The 21,395-nt window shown below is 41.7% G+C and overlaps 2 protein-coding genes across 3 annotated transcripts; both read left to right on the top strand.

Moving 5' to 3' along the window:
* The first annotated feature begins 727 nt into the window (after positions 1 to 727).
* On the top strand, positions 728 to 5,149 carry DUSP19 (dual specificity phosphatase 19). Its single transcript, XM_072342180.1, has 4 exons — positions 728 to 1,021; positions 1,095 to 1,141; positions 2,374 to 2,526; positions 4,476 to 5,149. The coding sequence occupies exons 1-4, from the start codon at positions 802 to 804 to the stop codon at positions 4,695 to 4,697; spliced, it is 642 nt and encodes a 213-aa protein (XP_072198281.1). The 5' UTR covers positions 728 to 801; the 3' UTR covers positions 4,698 to 5,149.
* A 143-nt stretch (positions 5,150 to 5,292) lies between these two features.
* Positions 5,293 to 12,792, top strand: NUP35 (nucleoporin 35). Of its 2 annotated transcripts, none has more exons than XM_072342178.1 (9): positions 5,293 to 5,429; positions 5,825 to 5,995; positions 7,097 to 7,224; positions 8,973 to 9,033; positions 9,578 to 9,719; positions 10,100 to 10,169; positions 10,261 to 10,389; positions 11,756 to 11,920; positions 12,225 to 12,792. In XM_072342178.1, exons 1-9 carry the CDS (start codon positions 5,396 to 5,398, stop codon positions 12,300 to 12,302), a joined length of 978 nt encoding a protein of 325 aa, XP_072198279.1. In that variant the 5' UTR covers positions 5,293 to 5,395; the 3' UTR covers positions 12,303 to 12,792. The 2 variants fall into 2 exon arrangements, with proteins under 2 accessions (XP_072198279.1, XP_072198280.1); XM_072342179.1 differs by having other exon boundaries at positions 5,326 to 5,429; positions 5,828 to 5,995.
* The last annotated feature ends 8,603 nt before the right edge of the window (positions 12,793 to 21,395 follow it).

The following is a 21,395-nucleotide window of genomic DNA, read 5'->3' on the forward strand; positions in this document are numbered from 1 at the left end:
AATTTAGCTCGGGCCTTGCCAAATTGCCTGATATAAGAGGCTCTCTGCATCTTATTGGATGCTCTACAGCTCTTGGTCTTACACTTTCAAGGAGACTATTAAATACACATCTCTCACTCAGGATATTACCAAATATCCTACTTGTATTTAGAAAGTACTTTTGGTTGCAGAAAATGATGGCTATAATTTACATTTAGCCTCCTGTTTTGCACCTCAGTGACCCCGATCTCTGTGCTCTTGCCCCGGCCCTGACCCCTTCTCCTTAGCTTTATCCCCACTCTTGCTCTCCCAAACACAGCAGCATTCTGCCTTTCTCAGCTGACCCTCATTTTCTAACCTAACACCTGTGTAAAAATCACCTCGGGCATACTCCCAAACAACTCACAGCGCTGCAGCTCCCATCACTTCTCTGCTTCTTGAACTGCATTTGCCGGCTTCTTCGCGTAGAGCTACAACGCCTGGCTCGGCTCTGCGGGTGGTCCTGGAGAAGGATCCTTTCAGGGCCATAACGCGGATGTTTAATGACGTTTTAGAACCAGAGGTAGAAATTAACAAGCTTTAATTGCACGAACTGACAAGGACGATTCTGCCGAGCACCGGCGGTGAGCTTATAGCGGGAGCTCCGTGCTGTGCCCGCCCCTCTGAGCGCGGCAGGGCGGGAAGCGGCCCCTTCCTCCGCCCCCTCAGGGCCGTGCCCGCCGCGCGGCTACGCGCCCAAGCGCCGCCCTCAGGGGGCCGACAGCCGGCGGGGCCGGCCCGTGCGCGGTGCCAGGCGGCGGCGGTCGGCCGGGCGGCGGTGCCATGCAGTCCCTCGCACAGGAGATCAGGAGTTTCTCCAGGGCCAACCTGCGGAAGCAGCGCACGCGGGTGACGACGCTGACGGGCCGGAGGGTCATCGAGACGTGGCGGGGCGCGTGCCTGCAGGTGGAGGAGGAGGCGGAGGCGGTGCCCGGCGGCGGCTTCGTGAAGGACCTGAGCTGCGACCTGCAGGTCGGCGCCGCGCGGCCCTGGCTGCTGCTGGGTGAGTGAGGCGGGCGGCGGGGCCTCTCTCGGCGCCGCTGGGAGCACCGTGCAACGGGTTGCTTTCTCCTCAGGGTCGCAGGATGCCGCTCACGATCTGGAGACCCTCAGGAAGCATAAGGTAACGCCTCAGCGCGTCTGGCGTGCTTATTTGGTGCGGGTTTCGTTCTTAAAGACTATCTTTGAGTGATGTTAAGGGAAGTGACAGCACAGCAGCTGCTCTGTGAGCAGGTGGGTGGATGTCTGAGTACTGCAAGAAGGTGGGACATGTCACCGTTTCACACAGCAGAGCCCCGCATTGCCCTCTGTGCAGATGTCAGGCACTGAGCAGAACCAGACATACATGCCTGTGCAGCCAAGGGAGGGAAAACAACAGCTCCAATGCCATCCTCGGCTCTGGTGCTTCTGTCCTCCACATAGATGTTTTCATTTCCTCATATTCATTGTAAGAAGAAAAATAGAGCACTTCCAGCACGTGGTTTGTAGCAGGAATGTTAAAGCTCATTGGTCAGATTGTCTGACAGGTCTCGTGCCAGTGACCTTTCTCAGAGAGCAGGTCTTCCTTACCATCAGACTCAGCACTGAGGTGTTAGCCATCACCTACCAAGGTATTATAGAATCATTTGAGTTAGAAGGGGCCCCTAAAGGGCATCCAGTCCAACTCCTCTGCAATGAACACCTACAGCTCGATTAAGCTGCTATGAGCCTGATTCAGTCTGATCTTGACTGTCTCCAGGGATGGAGCATCCACATGTCTGGGCAACCTGTACAAGTGCCTCCCCCCCCTTATTGAGCAGACACCTGAAATTCCTTGGCAATGTTTGCTGTCAAATTCAATGTGGTAAACAACTTGCTTACTGTATCTGACTATTTCACATGTATTCTTTTTTGTTGTCGGGTAGTGTGTCTCTGTACTGAGAAGCAGAAGTTGAGCTCCATCATGAACTGTCCAAACTGCAGTGGTGAATCATCTGCTTCCTGCTTGTAAATTGAAACTGATCTTTAATACACAACACAATCTGACATTAAATAAATGATACATTTAACTTGAGACATTATAATATAGGAGATATGAAAGTTGATACTTGAAATACTTCCACCGCCCTAATGAGAATCACTCATTTGTTTTAATTGAGCAAACAAAGACTGCAATTGGGCAGTATCCTTAAGTTGTACTGCATTTGAACTCAAGGTCAAACTTAGGGAAATGCACACCATAGATGGCACATAAAGTTGAACAGCGTGGTTGTGTAGGTTACAGTCTGATTGTGTCTAAGGAATATTTTACCTTTGTTACTGCTTTTTTTGCTTGCTGTCTTCAGAATTCTGTTTTTTTTTTTTTTTATTATTTAGGTTACACATATTCTAAATGTGGCCTATGGAGTCCAAAATGCCTTCGTTAATGACTTTATATACAAGACCATATCAATTTTGGACCTTCCAGAAACAGATATCACCTCCTACTTCCCAGAATGTTTTGAGTTTATTGAGAAAGCCAAGATGCAGGTACAGTATATCTATACAATACAACTGTACAGTATGGTTATTTATTACCTTAAATCCAAACAGCTGCTTCTCTCAAAAGCTACAGACCCACATGCAGTTATATGCCAAGGCTGTCGGAGCACGGGTTAGTACCTTGAAGCCAACCATTGATTTTAACAGCTGATAAAACCCTGACAAAGACATCACACGGGGAGCAGGGTGACTGACCTGCGTTTGGGGTTGCTTAGCTGCTCTACTTATAAAACCAAGAGGGATGACTCCTATTTGTTCAACTTGGCCTTACTGTTTAATTTATATCAGTGGTAGCTTTGACACTGTGACCTGACAACCAGACATTGTTGTACATTATTTGACTGTTTCTACCATACTCATTATTTACACGGTTTGAGATAAAAGATGATAATCCTGCCCCAGTTTGCTTGGTGCACACAATGTTCTTTCCTTCTCTCATGTATCATTTACAAGCTATGTGATACTCATTATCACTTAATGACCTTTTCAAGGTTTCTTGTTACTGTTTCCACTTCATTTCTAAATGAGACTTGTCATTCATAACTCCACAATGTTGATTCCTGTCTCTGGTATTTTTGCTCTAATTACTATTTTGTAAACTAGGAAGCTCTAAAGTTCTCCTGCTTCCTCCCCCCACCCATCAGTATTAGTGAGTTTGTAATGGAAAAGTCGCACTGAAGATCAGTTAATGGACAGAATGGGTGTTTTCTATGATTAATTCATAAAGCATATAAGTTATCAAAAACCACTTCAGATTTTCCTCTGCATAATACTGTTTGCTTTGTCAAGTCAGTGTTAAAAGACCTTATGATGAAATCTACCATTAAGTGCTATTTTGTGTAAGTAATTACAAGGAGATACTACCATTTCATCACCAAAGTTGGGGGGGTGAGGGATGTTCACTGATGAGGAAGTCTAGATATCTAAGAAATGGTTACTAGAATATGGTTAACTTAAGAGAACCCCTTACATTAGAGGAGCAAGAAAAGTGTGCACTGTGCTTTGAGTTGCTGACAGTTGTTGCTTGTAACAGGATCAAGTTTTCTAACACTTGTTAACTGCTTCAGTCTGTAGACATAGTGGTACAAACACTGATACTGATCAGTCACCTTTTTCTCTGGGCTGCAAATTGGTACATTTTCCATTGCATGGTAGGTGACCCAAGTCAAATCATAGTGCTCACATCTAATACAAAATGATTGAAGCATTAGACACTAAATGCATCCTGGTATAAACCAGCAGTGGATCTTACCAGGGAAAAATACATGTGCTCAGTGTTGGTTTATTACTATAGCCCATGTTTTCAAGTCTACTCTGTGGACTGAGTGAGAAAGTAAACAAAGATAACAATTTCCAACAGACAACGTGAAGAGGATATGATTTCCATTGGAGAAAAAATAAACAGCAGTATAGGGATCAATGAAGATGGTACAAGTCCTTTCCATCCTGGTTCCACCCCTTCCCGCCGGGTGCTCAATCACTGCTTTAGGCCTTGACTCAGCATTGCCACTACAGCTGCCTTTCTGTGTTTTTAATAACAGCATACACTCAACTTTCCGTATTCCAAATAAAATACATTTTAAAGTTAGTGTCCAATTAGATCAAGTGTCTTTGTGTTCCAGCTGTCCATGATTTGGTGTTTACATGAAGAAGCTACTGCAAGGACTTGGAGAAGAGCACAGAGAATGGTTTTCAGTTCTGAAACGTTTGGTGTGAAGTATTTGTTAATCATCAAATGGCCTTGGTTAGAAAAATAGTTAGTTTGAGCCTCATGTAACTGTTTGGAGGTATTTATTTACATTTATGTTTGCTTTGTGCTAAGCAAGGAGCTTTGACTGAATCATAAGATCTATTGTAAATCAACTTCCTTTGCTATAGTTTCTTGTTTCTATCCACTTAGTGATTGTCCCAACCTGTGTTGTGTTTGTTTCTTGAAGGATGGCGTGGTCCTGGTCCACTGTAATGCGGGAGTGTCCCGTGCAGCAGCAATAGTCATCGGTTTTCTGATGAATTCAGAAAGACTGAGTTTTGCTTCAGCCTTTTCCTTGGTAAAAAGTGCGAGGCCTTCGATTTGTCCCAATCCTGGCTTCATGGAGCAGCTTCACAAGTACCAAGAGCAAAATGTAAAGGCGAATGGAAGCATAAACCATCACGACTGATGGAAAGGAAGAAGTGAAACAATGTGTTCTGACTATACAGTACCAGATGTTGGATGTACTTTAATCTCTCGCTTTGCAATCCTCCTTCACAGGTGCACTTTAAAGTCTCTCTCTCCGTGTTTATGTTCACCCTTACACTCCCATTCTTCAGCATCTGGTGTAGAGGCCAAACGGTACGAGCTGTCAGGGTTTTGTTGTTGATGGGCTTTGGGATGATTTCAGAGCAGATAGGTTGTCACAAACTAAAGGTTCCTGGTTTATTGTCGCTTTGCCGACAGCTCTCAGACTAGGTGAGCTGTTGTAAGGTGGCATGGTGTGAAAAAAACAAAACAGAAATCCGTGACAAAGATTTTGTTGGTAGCAGTATTTTTGTGGCCTTCGTGCCCCTTCTAAATGGTTGGACACGTTAACTTACAGTACAATCAAATAAACGCTGTGTGTGGATAACTGTGGGTTTAAATGACAAGTAAGTGAAATCTGGTTACTTTTCCCTCGCTTTCAATTGCTCATTTCCGAGGCAAACCGCTCACGGTGCCTCCATTCCCACGGCGCTGTGCCACACAACGTCACAGAGTAGGCGGGAGCAGCTCGCACCTCCCCCGTCACAAGATGGCGGCGGCGGAAGTGACGCCGGGAGGAAGTTCCGTCGTGTTTGAAAGCGCCCGGCGGAGCGGTTGCGGCCTGTTGCTGCTGTCCACATGGCCGGCTTCGCCATGGATCCGCCTCCCGCAGGTGAGCCGTGCCGTCAGTTGCGCCCCTGTTCCCTCTGCAGCCTCACTTGCGCTTCCTTTCGCGCCGCTGCTGTCGGGCGCGTGCCGGACCGTTGGGCGGCGCGAGGTACCTCAGCGCTGGGTGTTGTGAGGCGCGCTTGGCCCGGCGCTTCCCCTCGCCGCCGCCCCCAGTTACCGACACGGGGCGCGGAGAGCCCGGCCGCCATGTGGGCTGCAGCTGCGGAGTCAGCTGGGCGGTGGTGAGGGAGGGAGCCCGAGTCCGGCGGGGTTTTCTTATACGTAGGAAACATTCATAAGGAAACGGCTTTCAGAAGGAGCGTGGCGCTGCGCGTTCTTGTGTTCCTTTTATAGAACAGGCTACAGCATCTCCTCACTGCTCCTTTCTCGTTATCCCAGCAGCGGAGCCGATGACGCTGGGTTCCCCCACGTCCCCCAAGCCGGGCGCCAGCGCTCAGTTCCTGCCCGGCTTCCTGATGGGTGACCTGCCCGCGCCCATCACGCCGCAGCCGCGCGCCCTGAGTGGCCCTGCCGTGGGCGCCATGGACGTCAGGTCTCCTCTGCTGGCAGGTCAGCGCTCCTCAGGCGTCCGAGGGTGGTACTGAGCGTCCGGTTGGGTTTGTCTTGTTGCTTAGCGTGGTTTCTGCAGGCTTGTGTTCTGTATTAGGCACACGTAACAACGTACCTGCCGGCAGTGCGGTTGGCTGGAACTCTTCAACGTGGGCTTACGATCAATTAATGCTTTGTGTCCAACCCTGAAGTAGTAATCTTTAAGGAAACTATGTATAAAATGTGAAGTAATTGCGTGAGTTTTATTACACTGGATTGTTATAGCCACAGATTATCAATTATAGGAAAGGAGTAATGTAATAACTAAAAAGGATGGCTAGGGGAATGTCACTGCTGAGAGAGGAGTATGGAAGCTCCACTGAGGAATGAAAGTTCGTTCTGAAAGCCTTAACTGCCCTAAGTGAGAACTGTCAGCTCAAACTACTTCTGTGGGTAAACACACACAAACTGTTCTAAGGTTTATCACCATTTTTAGTCAGTGTAACTGTCTGTTATAATGGAACTCACACAGTTAAATATAAAAATAATAATAATAAAGAAGATTAGGTAACTTAACTTCATTCTGTCCAAACTCGTGCTAGTTCGTGCTTTCAAGAGCTGACCTTTATATGTAATGTGATCTTTGATGGGAAGGAATGGAAGCTTGTTCAGTGGCAATGTGATGACAGGTGCAATGTCTGCACAGTTTCATGTGGCTCTTTAGTAAGTAGTATGCCCCCCCAAAAGGTTTAAATGCTTTGCTTTTCTATTTCTTACACAGAGAAGTTTGTCTAGAGCAGTCAAATTATGCTGCTAATCTACCTTGGAATGAGAAAACGTAGATATGATCAAAACTGCTTAAAAAGAAAAAACACATAGGGTATGTTTGGCATCCAGAGATCTCAAAGCTTTAGGTGTTAGTTCTGTTAGAAGACTTTTTCTGATAGACACATTGTATTCTTGCCTGAAACGTTCCAAGTTGAACAGTTTTGTCTGCTGTCTCGTAAGCTCATGTATTGACTAAGTATTTCATAGTTAAATTCATAGTTAATTTTGACTGAAGAACAACTAGCAGCAGGCTAAAGTTACCAGCTTCCTTTCGTTATGTCGTTTTAACTCCAGGTGGCTCTCCCCCACAGCCAGTAGTCCCTACACATAAAGATAAAAGTGGTGCTCCGCCGGTTAGAAGCATATATGATGAATTATCTAGTCCTGGACTTGGATCTTCACCGCTAACCTCCAGAAGAGCGGTAAGTTACTGTCTTTTTCTTAGCAGACAAGGTGAGGTACCTTAGGACTTCAGTGAGTACTTTAGAACAGTTTATGCAACTGAATTAGTGAAGTGTCTGGTGAGTGTTCTGATCATGCTGATATGCACTCCAGTCTTCCTTTGGGCCTGTTCCTGGGTAGTCCGACAGCTTTGCCTGTGGGACTGCTTCTGATTTTGAAGGATTTTCAGTAGACTGCAAAGATTGAAGAGATATGTGCTATGGCTCAGTTGTACCTTGTATTGTTTTAGTTGATATAGTGCAAATACTGGGTCACAGCCTGAAGCAGTGATGGAGCACCTGGTGAGAAGGCAGGGCTAGCCCTGGGGAGCTCAGGTGCATGCAATACATGTCAGTGACTGGAAGGGGTGGAATCAGGATCCACCCCTTCCCAGACCTCATTTAAGGGTAGGCAGTGGAGGTGAGGGTATCTCGTACTTGAGGAGATCCCTGCCTACTGGAGGTCTTAAAAAAGTAAGCAGCTCTTTTTCATTTCTGTACCTGTGGCTGCTGTGGGCTAGTTCACATTTGCTGTAGCCAAGGACTTTGCCACCCTGCTGTTATCATCCCGTTACTGAGTATAAGATATGATGTTAACTTGGGCAGTGAGGTGGGGGGTTAATCTTTATAGAGCAACAGTGAAATTTGTTAGTAAACTCCCCCTCTTACTTTCAACTAAGTGGTCAAGTGTTAGTGGGTATTGTTTTTAATGCACATCTGCTGGTGGGGAGACAAGGCACTTTTCTGAGTGAGCAGACTTCATTAGATGTCTTCTGAAAGCTTTCCAAGGAGGAAAGTTTAAGTAGTAGTAAAGATAATGAGCAGCTAATAGTTGGAATGAGGGTTGCTAAGCTGACAAGTGCTCCAGTTTGTTTCATTTTATTTCAGAGAAATGCTATGGCTGAGGATAAAAATACACTCAAATTGTTTCAAGAGTTGAGTAATATACACATAGGAAATAAATTTTAGGGATTAGAACTCGTTCAATTTCCTTCACTAAACATTGAAGTTTCACTGAATAGTTATGTGGAAAAGAAAATAAAGATGAATGCAAGTAGGAGCTATGCTCTGTTATTTCTGAGTTTTCCAGATGCAAATCAGCTGCTGGTAATCTCTCATGCTGCCATCCTTTCCTTAAGGTGCATGTAGTGCAAATTGCTGGCTTACAGCAATAGTGAGATGTCTGGTGAAGGAAGTTAAGCTCTCAGCTTTGTAAGTATTGGCACCAGAAGTTACTTGGCTTCATAAAGTTTACGATTAGTGTAAAGGATTTTTTGGACAAATTGTTCGATTCCGAAATGACCTAAAGCTTGACTTAAAATCAAGTGAGCTTTTTAACTTATAAAACAGCAGTGCTTTCTTGTTAGATAAAATGATATCAACATTGCCTGTGTCCTGTTGCTTGTGCAACCATTTTGTGAAGTAGTTTGTTTAGCATTCCTGTGCACTCTTTAATACTTGAGTTTTGGCCCCTTAATCAAGAAAACAAACTGTTTTTTAAGGCTTGGTAATCAGTTGGAAACTCCAAAATGTAACAGTTGAGACCTACTGGGTGCTAGTATGTGTGAAATATAGATACACAGATGCTGGATATTAGTCTGAAAAGTCAGAAGTAACTTAAGACGCGCTAAATATTACTGCTTGATGGTTAAGTTAGCCTGAAAAAGAACTGTTCTGATCTGGGAAGTGTACCTACATTAATGTTATTTACTTTCTGTATTTTAATACAGGGCAGTTTTTCCCTAACGCAGAGCCCATTGGTTGGAAACATACCATCGACTCCTGGAACAGGTAGATGTCCCATCAGAACACTTAGTCTACTTAGTTACTGCCTTCTTAAATACACAATACTGTTCAAACTACATCAGCTCCTTGCAAGTTTGCTGCATTTGTGCTTTTCATTAGCTTTTCAAAAGTTATGTGGGTGTGAATAGGAGATAACTCTTGACTCATAGTGGTAGATTTTCCATCAACTTCACGTTTCTCACTCAGCATCTCTTGCTCAAGAGGGGTCTGTGTTTGAGTGAAGCTGCTGTGATTGAAGAGTGGTTGTCTGTGTTGCTAAGGCTTTCAATTTGCTGTATAAACACGTGGCTTCTTGCTACACTTAACTGAGTGTCTTGCTTCCCTTTGTTGTCTGCATTGAGTAGCTGCTGTGTGGGGAGGAAGCCTGCTAGCTAGTTGGAAAACTTCTGAAATCTGGACTAACTAAATGTCTGCAAATAAACCTCCATTGAATTCTTCTGTGTACAAGTGAAATACTGAATAGTGAATTTCTTTTAAGCTGACGTGTCTTGCAAGTGTATATATTAAACAGTTTTGTTAAATTTAACAGCTTCAAGTATGTTCAGCCCTGCAAGTATTGGGCAGCCTAGAAAGACTACTCTGTCTCCAGCTCAACTAGATCCTTTCTATACTCAGGGAGATTCCCTGACTTCAGAAGATCAACTAGACGACACATGGGTAACTGTATTTGGGTAAGTTAATTTGGAGGTATTTGGATAGTTGTGGGCTCGGTCTTGGCTACGAATGGAAGCAAGTAGTACTTGGGGACTGCTATTATCTGATGTTCCTACATTGTTCAGAAAGTACAACTGCTGTTACAGCCAGTAGGTGCACATACCTGCTATCTTAGTGTAGAATCTTAACTCAAACTGTGTATTAGCAAGTTAGAAAGGCACCATTCTAACATTCCATTTGTGGCAAAATAAAAATGCATACAAGATAGTGTTACTCAAATTACTCCTTTTAAGATGTTATTAAAGTGCTGGTCTATTCTGGATTTCCAAAATCTTTTGGTAGGGTTGCGTTCTATCACCGAAACTCATCCTTTTTTGGGAACTCTTATTTCTTTCAGGTTTCCCCAAGCATCCGCTTCCTATATTCTTCTACAGTTTGCTCAGTATGGAAACATATTAAAGCATGTGGTATGTTTTAGTCTGTAGCTTATTTACGAAAATGTTCTGGCTCGTTCTTTAAAATGGCCAAGTTACACAGTTTTCATTTAATCACATACAGATGTCCAACACGGGAAACTGGATGCATATTCGATATCAGTCTAAGCTTCAAGCCCGAAAAGCCTTAAGCAAAGATGGAAGAATTTTTGGTGAATCCATCATGATTGGTGTCAAACCTTGTATAGATAAAGTAAGTTAACAGCTGCTCTCTTTTAAATAAAATATAAGCATTCTGCTTTTGGGATTCCTTCTTATTTCCCCTACTGACATTGTTTTCTCCTTGAATCATAGAGTATATGTAGTTAAATAGAAAATAGTGAATTTTATCTGATTTCTTTTAATTGATGAAGTGCTGGTGAAAGCAATCACTATGGAAGCTCTCTCTGAGGTGTGGAGGATGTTAGATGGAGTTATGTTGCTGTACATGGTATGAAGTTATAACCTCAGAGACAGCTGAGCTAAGTGCTTCCCAAAATGAGATTTGGTGGTATTTTTGTTGCTCTCAGTTGTTTCTTGAATGTCTTGTTTCCTTTGTATCTAACTGTTTACTTGACTCTGACTTCTCAGCTCACTGTAGCACCTTAGGCTACTAAATCTGTTAGCAGTACAGTCCTGATTCTGTTTTTGTTAGTGGTGGTTGACTTACGTGTGGTTGTATTAAGATTAATTTTTGAGCTGTTATTTTCTAGGCGTTTCCAATACTCTTACCATTAATTCCTGCAGCACTTCGTACTGAGTATGGTACACAGGCAAATGAGTGGTTCTTCCATAGTTGAAGTCTCTTCTTTGGATAACTGACAGCAAGTAGTGACACAAACTTGAAAATATAAAGCCTTCTAGAATAGTGCTCTAGAAATTGAGCTTGAAATTACTTGTTATTTAGCCATTTGAAACATTTATGTGGGATTCAAATGCACAAAGAAATTTCAGTGCCTCTTTCCCCCATGGGCTTCTAACAGTAGGACTTGTGGTCTCTCTTAACTTGTCTACTGTTTTGTTGTCCCGTATCATCGACTCAGTTGCCTTTAAAGAGAAGCTCTAGAAGTAATGATCTACAACAAGTAATTCTAAGACATCCCGTCTCTTAGTTGCTTTTGATTACTTATTGTGTCTTTGGGTAATGTCCACTTGAAAATATGAATAAATACACCCATGATCATCAGTATTTTGAGGGCAAGAGCCTTGCGGAGAAGATGATGTTAAGCTAATTGTGTTTAACAGGTCGTCAACAAGTTGCAAAACTTGCAGCAAGCCTCAAGAAGCAATTTTTGGTCTTCTTACTGTTTCCAAGTTGTGTGATTTTTAGTACATAGAGTCAATAGGCTATGAGCTTCCACTAGTTCTCAGTGGCATAATGCAATGCATAAATAATTGCAGTGAGCAAGATGTTTAGGGTCTTATATGGAAGCACCTTTTGCACTCCCTATTCGTAGGCACTTAAATGTAGTCATTGCCTTTTGTGGGATATGAGTATGTTTGTTAATTAAAGATAAACTTCCTAAGATATAAATGTGCTCTTCAGTGTTGGCTTATATTTCTTTAATCCTCTCTTTAAGAGCGTGATGGAAAACTTTGAAAGAAGCTCCACATCTTCAATGTCTTCAGTTTTTACTCCACCTTCAAAAACCATAGGCACACCAATACAACCTGCAAATACTACGAAGATTTCTACAATGAGACCTCTTGCAACAGCATATAAAGCTTCCACTAGTGACTACCAGGTATTTTAAGGGGAACAGAAGCGTGTGGTTTTGTGTTATCTTCTGTTAAGAGTGTGAGGTGGGACATGCATTAACTTTAATATGATCTTACCCTTTTTTTCCTCCTTTAATTGACTGGTAAAAATGTGGCTTATGTGCATAGGCCTACAAAATCATTTAACCAAGTTATTTACTTTGTTAAAGGGTACAGCTTGTTTTGGAACTTTAAGCTATTTTGTCTAGATATAATAACATGTAGGAAAAGCGTGTTTTTAACACTAACCCTTGTTTGAACTGTTTTTTATCTTTTTTTCTTGCTTTCTAGGTGGTTTCTGACAGACAGACCCCTAAGAAAGACGAAAGCATTGTATCAAAAGCAATGGAATATGTGTTCGGCTGGTAATTGGCAACGAGAAGTAACACACTAAGTTGGTCAGGGTTGGATATCTGCTGCTGGCGTCAGTGGTTAGTTGTATAACTACTAGTGTCAGTATTTTAATATATATCTCACCTGCTATGCCTTCAGTGATTTCAGCAGACATGTAGCTTGCACTTTAAACGATTGCAATATACACATGGTTTTAAAAACAGCATCCGTGTCAATGTAAGTGCTTTTTTCTTGTTTGTGCTCTGATTGCATGATTGTAGGAAAAAAATACAAGCACTGACTTCTCTTCTGCGATGACTCCATGTGAATTGCTTCCCAGTACATATGACTCGCTACTTGCAGGAAGAACACTATGTATAGCAGGCTCATGGGGACTGTTCTTAATGTATGTGATTTTAGTTTTCCAATTTGGATTCATTGCTGTTCCCTAATTATCTTGGGCATCCTGTTCTGATTGTCATAGTGACTTTTTAACTGTTTTATTAATAAAGCGAAGTAAAATTTTTCTAGGTTGTTTTTTAGACAAGCATGAGATATATTAGGAAATACTGTTTGTGTTACTCTTGAAGTAGGTGCTGCGTAATGTTTAAGTCTTGTTTGTGAAGCGGATGCTGCTGACTCCTGCTGAAGCACCAACCTCTGATAAAACTAATTATGGTATAAGTTTTATTTATACATAAGAATATACGGTTTAATTACTGGTAAGTATCTCTATGGGTATTTTAGAGCAGAGCACTTGATAATAATTATCATCTTGCACTTTTTTACACTGCAGAACACTGAGCTGAAACAGCTGAATGGGAAAATGCAGCATTGGTGACCAGAGCTACTTTTGTTTCAGGACGCTTCTATGAAATTCCTTCTAGGGCACTGCTTGAATGAAACTGTTTAGATTTGACACTTAACCCACCCTGAATTTTTATTTTAAAATAGGATCATAGAATGGCTTGTGTTGGAAGGGACCTTCATGATCTTCCAGTTCCAGCTCCCTTGCTGTGGCCAGCGTTGCCACCTGCTAGGTCAGGCTGCCCAGAGCCCCATCCAAGCTGGCCTTGAACACCTCCAGGGTTTGGGCATCCACAACTTCTCTTGGCAGCCTATGTCAGTGTATCAACAGTCTGGAAGAATAATTTGTCCCTAACGTAATCTAAGTCAACATTCTTTTGGTTTAAAGCCATTCCCACTTGTCTTATCCCTATCTACTTGTGTAAAAAGTCTTCCTCCTGTTATTGTCTCTCTCTAATATTGTAAGGCCACAGTGAAGTCTCCCTGGAGCCTACTCCAGACTGAACAAGGGCAGCTTCTTCAGTTGTTTTTCATAAGAAATGTGCTCCAGCACACTGATCTTTGTGGCCCTTCTCTGGCCATGCTCCAACAGTTCCATGTCTTGTACTTGGGGGCCCTGGGCCTGGATGCGGTACTCCAGATAAAACCTCATGAGAGTAGAGTAGAGAATCACCTCCTTTGTGATCTGCTGGCTGTCCTTCTTTTGATGCAGCCCGGGATGCAGTTGCTTTCTAGGCTGTAAGTGCACACAACTAACTCGTGTCCAGCTTTTTGTCCACCAGGATCCTCAAGTCATCAGCAGGGCTGTTTTTAAGGAGTTCTCCCAGTTGCCCTGACTTACGTGTACAGTGCCTTGTACTTGGCCTTGTTGAATCTCATTAGTTCCTATAAGCCTGCTTGTCTTGCATGTTCCTTAACATTGTTTCCAGGAGGATCTGTTCCATGAATAGAGTTCAGCTCTCAGGTAACTTGATCAGGTGAGCACATAACCTTTAAGATGGCTTGTTAAAGGCCACTTCCTCCTCCATCTGGAATGAGATGAATTATTTTTTTTTCCTCCACTAGTTGGGAAATTACAAGCAGTGGTTATTTTAAAAATGGCTTTTAAATGGTTTTAAAATGACTTTTAATTATTTTATTTTTGAGTTTTGGTGATTTTTTTTTTTTAAAATGATTTTTAAAATGCTTGCTTATTTGTAAAGTGGTTGTTCTAAGGGTGGTGGTTTCAGTTCGTGTCAGCAGTGAGCTGTTCAACTGCAGCTCCGTTCATACCTGAACAGTGTGTTGCATCACACTGTAATGTCTCAGTGTTCATCAGCAGCTCTTTTGGGATGTAGTTGGTTGGTAAGATGAGTCCCAGAGCATGCTCCTGTACCCCAGATGCTAACTGGCATGTACTTGGCTGGGTTAAGGTAGAGATAGTCCTGAGTAAAATCCATAAACCAGGAGCAAAGTTATTAGCACTTCCTGCAGTTGGGCTGCATGACTTGAGCTGACTTGATGTACTTTGTGCTTCTTATGGCTGCTGGGGGTGGTGGTGGACAGGGGAAAATAAACAGCTTGGTACTGCAAGAGCACCAGTGCTTCTGCATAAGGTTTATGGAACCTGAACTAAATTTGCAGAGGCAAGTTAGCATTTGTTTTTATGTTAAATAGAAGGGTACTTTTGTTATGGGGGCAGCTGGCCACTCAGTTTCTGCCAATTCTCTGTCCCAGCGGTGACTTGCTATGGTAGCATGTCTGCCCTGAGATTATCCCAGCAGATACTGGTGGTGGCAGATGAGCAAGATGTCCACTAACCCCCATTAGTATCATGGCCATTGTAAGGGAAAGTGTTGATCACAGTCTAAACCTCTGATTAACCACCTGAGGCAAGCAATGAGTCAGCTGCTGGAGCACAGGTGAAGGTAATTCAGCTGTGCTCCTGGTAAGGGTGGAGCTTGTCTGCACCTCTCCTAGATCCCATTTAAGGGCTGACCACCACGAAGGTAGCATCTCTTTCTGAAGATTGATCCTTTGTGGAGTTTTTGTGACGAGCTTCAACATTGTCAAGCATCCATCTTAACTGAAAGCCTCAGCATTGGTGAGTCTTCCCTCAGATACCCTCTGGCTATCCATTTATTCTATTATTACAACAATACCCTTGTATTATTCCAACTATACAGCCATACATAACAGAAAGCAAGGATTGTTAGTTACAGAGCAGGTTCTCACAAACAACTTGCTTCCAGCTGCAAGCAAAACATAGAGGCCATTTACTTGCTTTCCCCAGCTTACACATGTAGGGGTCATGATCTGTAGTTTTGCACACACAGTGAAAGACTATGTGCAGAGGCAATGCAAGTTGTGGCTTGTAGCTGTGATTGAGCACCTGGTGGGAAGGCAGGGCCAACCCAGGGGATCTCAGGTGTGTGCAGTGCTGCTGAGTGACCAGAATGGTCATTTAAGGGTTGACACTGGGGGCAATGGGTTCTTCCTGGAGGAGATTGCCATGTACCTGAGGCCTTCCAAAGGTAAGTAGATTTTTTCCCTTTGTTGCGTTTGAGCAAACTCTCACTTGTAGCTGAGGACCTTGTTGCTCTGATGTTAATACTGTTACACCATGTTTATCTTATGTAATAATAGTCTAGTGAAAAACTACTTTTCAACAGAACTAATGTAGTTTCTCCTTTTATTCAGTCTTTCTGCAGTAGGGAGAACATAATCAGATTTGTATCAGGTTCATAAATGAGGTTAGAGGAATGGTGACACTGAAGCAGAGAATAAGATGGGTGTCTGGGATCAGTGTGTGTAACTTACTTTGCTCTGGATCTAATAACTAGAAGACTATGATATTTATGTAGAACAGATAAAAGTTAAGTCCTTGTTGATAGGAGCACTACTGCCTTTACTTCATATGGCTTTCCTGTGTTGAAAGGCTCCCCTTAATATGTTGGTTTATGGTCATGCAGTAGGTAAACCCTTATGTCTGTGATTTGGGCTTTGTATGAGGATGTAACAGTGCCACACTGCAGAGACTACACTTCCATTGCAGTGCATTCCCAAGAGATCTTTATTGTTTGTGTGAGCATATGGAGGCCCTGTGCGGTGAAAGGGCAGGCGATACAAAGGTACATATATGAAGAATCTGGAACATGGGATGTCTTCAAGAAAACCTTTTCAATGTTGGCTGCTGTTGGTTGGTAGCACTGCCTTCAAAAATCTGGTCCTTCCTGTTTCCCTGTGTGCCTGCTGCCTGGTTAAGATTCTCTTCTAGCTGTAGCTAACTGTGATTTACTGTAAAGCCGAAGTAGAGGACTTAAACTACTGATGTGTGACACTCATGAAGCTGAGTTCTGGTTCCAATTGCAGTCTGTTGTCTTACAAGCCCCATACTTTTGTCTTTAGGATTGTGGCTTTAATTTAAAATGAAACTGAAATAAACATTTGCTTACTGTTTTGCCTCAATTGCAAAGGATTGTAAGTTACTCAGTAATCTAATCCGCTTCTTGTTACCTAAATGTAAATTCTAGGAGGATTTGTTAATTCTATGGTCATGTCCTTATTAATCATTTATGGTTATGTATCTAATAGAGTCTGTTTTCATCCTCTTAATATCACCCCTCTTCGATCTAGATTTCTTGTTATTTTGTTCTTGAGAGATGTTGGTTTGGGTATTAAGTCTACAGTGATGAAAAATGAGCATAAAATGTCAGAGTCCATCATGCATGTCTCTCTAGTTTCAACCCGTTCATACTATGGGTGTCTACCGCCACCTTGTGGCAGATCGTCGGACTTCAACACCGGGTGTAAGTGAATGAGCTGTGGTATTTGTAGTAGATAGGATTTACTTCTAAATGTACTGAATATACATGTATACATAAATATATATGACTTACTATGTTTAGGTGTAATTCAGACTTCTAAGTGCTTCAACAGAGTAGTTCATGAAAATCTTAGCAGTATTTAGTCACCTTGTTATTTGGGGTCAGATAAATGAAGCAGTTGTATTTTTGCCAAAAATACCATAAAATCCAATTTGTGTGAATCCTGTTTTTGGCACCAGGTACTAAAACTTGCATTAGTTGTAATTTGATTGTGGATGTCTAGGCCAGAGATGGGGCTGCAAAAACATGCTGCTTAAATGTGCCTTAAGGAGTCGACTGTTCAAGTGTTAAGTAAGTCAAAGCTAACTAATTTGGGTGGCAAGTAGCTTAGAATCAGGAGTGGATCTACTAAAATTGAGACTGCGTGTAAGTAGGCACTGAAATAATTATTAGAATGTTTTGTGTAGGCATCAGTCCTGGCTCAACTTTGTGGTGATGCTGCTGTAGTGCTTTTTTAATTGGGTGACAGCATGAAGTGTTCTAATGAAGTACAAGTCACAGTGAGTACTAAGTTGCAAGCAGTACTGACTGCAAATACCTCTTTATGTTCATAAATGAGGGCCCAGCCTTCCAAGAGGAATAAAAACAAGTGCTGTATATTAAATAATAAGCTGGAAACTGTCAACAGTTGGATGCAAAGTTGGTGAATTAACCTTTCAAAGTGATTCATTAAGCAACAGGTAATATAAGGAGCTTATTGGTAATAGGAGCAGGTGCTGTGAAAATGACCCCAGAAACTCAGGTCTGTGCAGACAAAGCACTATTTTATGTCACTCTTTTTGTTCCAAAAGCTAGATACTCTCTAGATTAGGAACAGCACAGAAAAAATGAGAATTGCTTTCAACAGTTTGTGTATTAATTTAAGTTATTTATTACATCCTATTTTGCTGCAGCTTAGTAGAAAAATAAGCTTATGGACGTGCTTTTCATTGTAGGAATGAAAGTAGTTTTCAGTAGGAAACAAGAGGGAACCTTTTCAACTGTGTTATTCTTCCTTTCTATGCGTACCTTAGCTACCTATATACCATCCTGTTTAGCTGCCTTGGGAGCCCTGTTTGTTTTCTGTGCTGCTGCTAAATATCCTTTTCTTCTTCTTTTTAAGATCACTGCCAACCTGTGGTGGCAACTCTGGTGCTGAGAAGGCAACAGTGAATACCTGAAGCAAGGATAGCCTGACAGATGGGTGTCAGTGGAGAGTTTAAGTAATAGATATTTGGTGCAGTGTGGGCTATCCAGTTCATTTTAATAGTGTTTCTTTTTGTTTTGGAACTTAACTATCTTCTAGATTGGTTATCAGTTAAAAATGCTGTGGCAGTGTATTGTAATGGATTTCAATTCTTTTTGGAGTGCTTGTACACTAAATTGCCGAATAGTCTTTGTCCTTGTGCCAGAACTGCTGGCAGTTAAGCACGGAACATCTTGGAAGAGTCATGGTTGCAACGCTGGATGTCCTGATGTAAAACACTGAAATGATTTCATTAAGTTGTTTTGATCTTTAATATGGTAATAGCATACCTTGTTAATTTAACTGCTGTCAGTTTCCAGTCTAATGCTCAAAAATATATAGCAATCCTACAGAACTCAGTCTTTGCTTCCATAAAGTTTTGAGTATGGTGAATGTGCTGTTAGCTTTGGTCTTAACTATCAAACTATAATGAGAACTTCGTCTTCAAAAGCAAGCAAGCAGAAAAAAGACTGCTGCAGTATGATTCATTTAGCTTGCACATGTCTCTTAGTTGGCAAGTTCTTTGACTTACTGAGCTTTCCCGGTAAGCAGCCTCAGCTCTTTCTGAAGTGAACAGATTTAATTTGTGAACCTTGTGGGACTGATCCCCAGAAACACCACCAGGGATGAGGGTGTGCTGCAGACTTGGGTGGAGGTCTACTTGTATTTTGTAAGCTTGCAGTGTATGAGTGTGTAGAATGATGTTTCAGTAAATGAAATATGGTTAAAATTACCTGCTGTAGGGTAATGTAATAGGCTATTGATTTCAAGTGCCACAATTACTTTTACTTGTACTTGTGAATGTATGGAGATGCTGATTTGTAGATTGAGAGTGGAGAAATAAAAGTGCAGAGATGTCTCTTCTATGTACAGGCTTGTTAAGTTTAAAAGTAATTATGTGGTTATTTCCAAATGGCTATGTTGTTAACAATGGAGCTCACATATGTCTTCAACAGTATAGGCTTCATTTTTGCTGATGGTCAAATGGAAAAGACACTGGCTATTATTCCTGTGCTCTTAGGTGTGCATGCTGGTTTTCTAGCACATTCATTTCTCTCTTAGAATAACAACTGTCAAATGGTTTCCATCCTAAGGATGCTTGATGTCCCATTCCTGGAGGCTTTCAAGGTGAGGCTGGATCAGGCTCTGGGCAACCTGTTCTAGCAGTGGTGTCCTTATTTACTGCAGGGGAGTTAGACTAGAGGCCTTTACAGTCCCTTCCAACTCTAAGGGTGCTGTGACTCAAAGTGGACTGTAGAAGTGGGGCAGGGTGAGAACAGATGTTAGCTTATGCATCTTTCTAAAAATCAGTTTGATACTGAAAACAAACTTTTGCATGTAATTTTTGTTATTTCAAGTGTGTTTTAGGTAATTTTGTTATGGAAACAACTGGCCTAATAGATATAGAATAATCAAATGCTGTATTATCATTTACTCCACATAAATACTGTTAATGGTTGTACATTTTATCTTTGCAGATTTAGTCTCTAGGAGACTTCAAATGCTTTTTCCAGCTTTGTATGGGGTTGCCACGGGATAAGATCTTAATAGATGTGGAATGGGTATATATTGCAGCTTGTTACTTGTCACTGTACAGTGGGGGTGTTCTGTGAAATGAAAATGCATTTAGTGGGTAGATAAATTACAACTGCTGTAGCATATCAAAATGTGGCATAGCAGCAGCTGCATGGCTTGTGTCTTTCTAGAAGAGCTGTGGTAAGTGACTCAGTACATTGGCATATAATGAGCCTTCAGAAATATTGTGCGTATACCAGATATTCAGGGCACCATCAATAGAACATATAAGGTGTTAAGAATAACTATTTCTTTGAAAACTAAAAACAGTTTTATAGGATGAGTTTCAAAAGGTGTTTAGGAAACTTTTCTATTGAACAGATATGAAGTGACTTGGAAGTTCAAGTACTGGAAGCTCATATTTTGTTTTTTTCTATTTCTTATGTGTTTGCTAAGTTTAAAGCTCTGACTTAAATTTAACTGCGGAATTATAGGAATCTCTGCTCTGAATCTCAGAACAAACTGAGGTTATGTAAATTGGTCTTAAGCTTTTGGGACTGTCATAGCATGAAGGAAGTTAGAAATGTGGCTGTGGAGTATTTCCCAATATTCTTTCTCTGCTTTTTTTTGTGTGAGTAATTGAAGTAGCGTGGCAGAAGGTTGTCACTTCCATTTCTGCAAGAGCTGCCACCTCCGTACTGTTTGAAGTGGCAACTGTATGAAGCACAGTTGACCTAGCAATGATGTAAATGCCTGTAGAGGAAGAAGCACAAAGTGTTACTATACCTAGCATGTTTTTGTCTGGCACTGTGTGCCAGCTCTTTACTTGTTGGATGAAGGATTTCTTTTTGACAGTTAGAAATAGTTTTGTGGGTATCATTCTTTGACCATCTGCAACTGTTGGCATTTGAGTCCTTGTAGGATGGACTGAGAAAACTATGCACTTAGTCTGTGTGAAGTCTTTGGACAGGAAAGGAATTCTTGTAGGGATTTGATTCCATAGTCTCTTTAATTTCTGTTCACCTTTTTTCTCTCTTTTCTGTATAAAAATAATATGCTGTGAACTGGGAGAGGTCAGTTCCTCTGAAGGTTGTGCCATTTCTTGCTAGAAATCTGACAGAAGTGAGATAATTCTACTGCTGTATTAACATAAAAGCTGGTATTTTAGTGTACTTAGTTACTTTAGTGTACTTTAGTCTTAGTTACTGGGATAAATAACACCTGGCAGTTGCTGTTGGCTTCAGGTCAAATATTTTGCTGAATCCCTGTAAGATTGTGGAGGTTTCTTGTAATTATGTATATTGGTATAAAAACACAGAACTGTGGTAAATATGGTGAACTTAATCTTAAATGAAACTTAGTTATTGCCTGTAGCACATGGATTTCTGCTAAGACTGATTAATGTGATTGATTACTGATACTGCAATAGAAATTCCAGTTAGTGTTTTGTGGTTGTTCTTTCAAGGCACGTAACAGGCAAAATCATCTCATTTCATCTCTAAGTCTCAAGGCTTGCAATACTATGTTTTGTATCATGTGATTTCAATCACTGGAGTGTTTTACTCAAAGTGTTTGAGAATGTTAAAATAGAAATTTCCAGTTCTGTAATGGTAGGACTTACACTGGCAATTCATTGGCTATTTATTTAATGCAACATATATATAATGATGGCATCCAAGGAAGTTTGGTAGAAGCAGTGTTTGTTATTATGCAATT

Source organism: Excalfactoria chinensis, chromosome 7 (assembly GCF_039878825.1).
Source record: "Excalfactoria chinensis isolate bCotChi1 chromosome 7, bCotChi1.hap2, whole genome shotgun sequence".
NCBI classification, from domain to species: Eukaryota; Metazoa; Chordata; class Aves; order Galliformes; family Phasianidae; genus Excalfactoria; species Excalfactoria chinensis.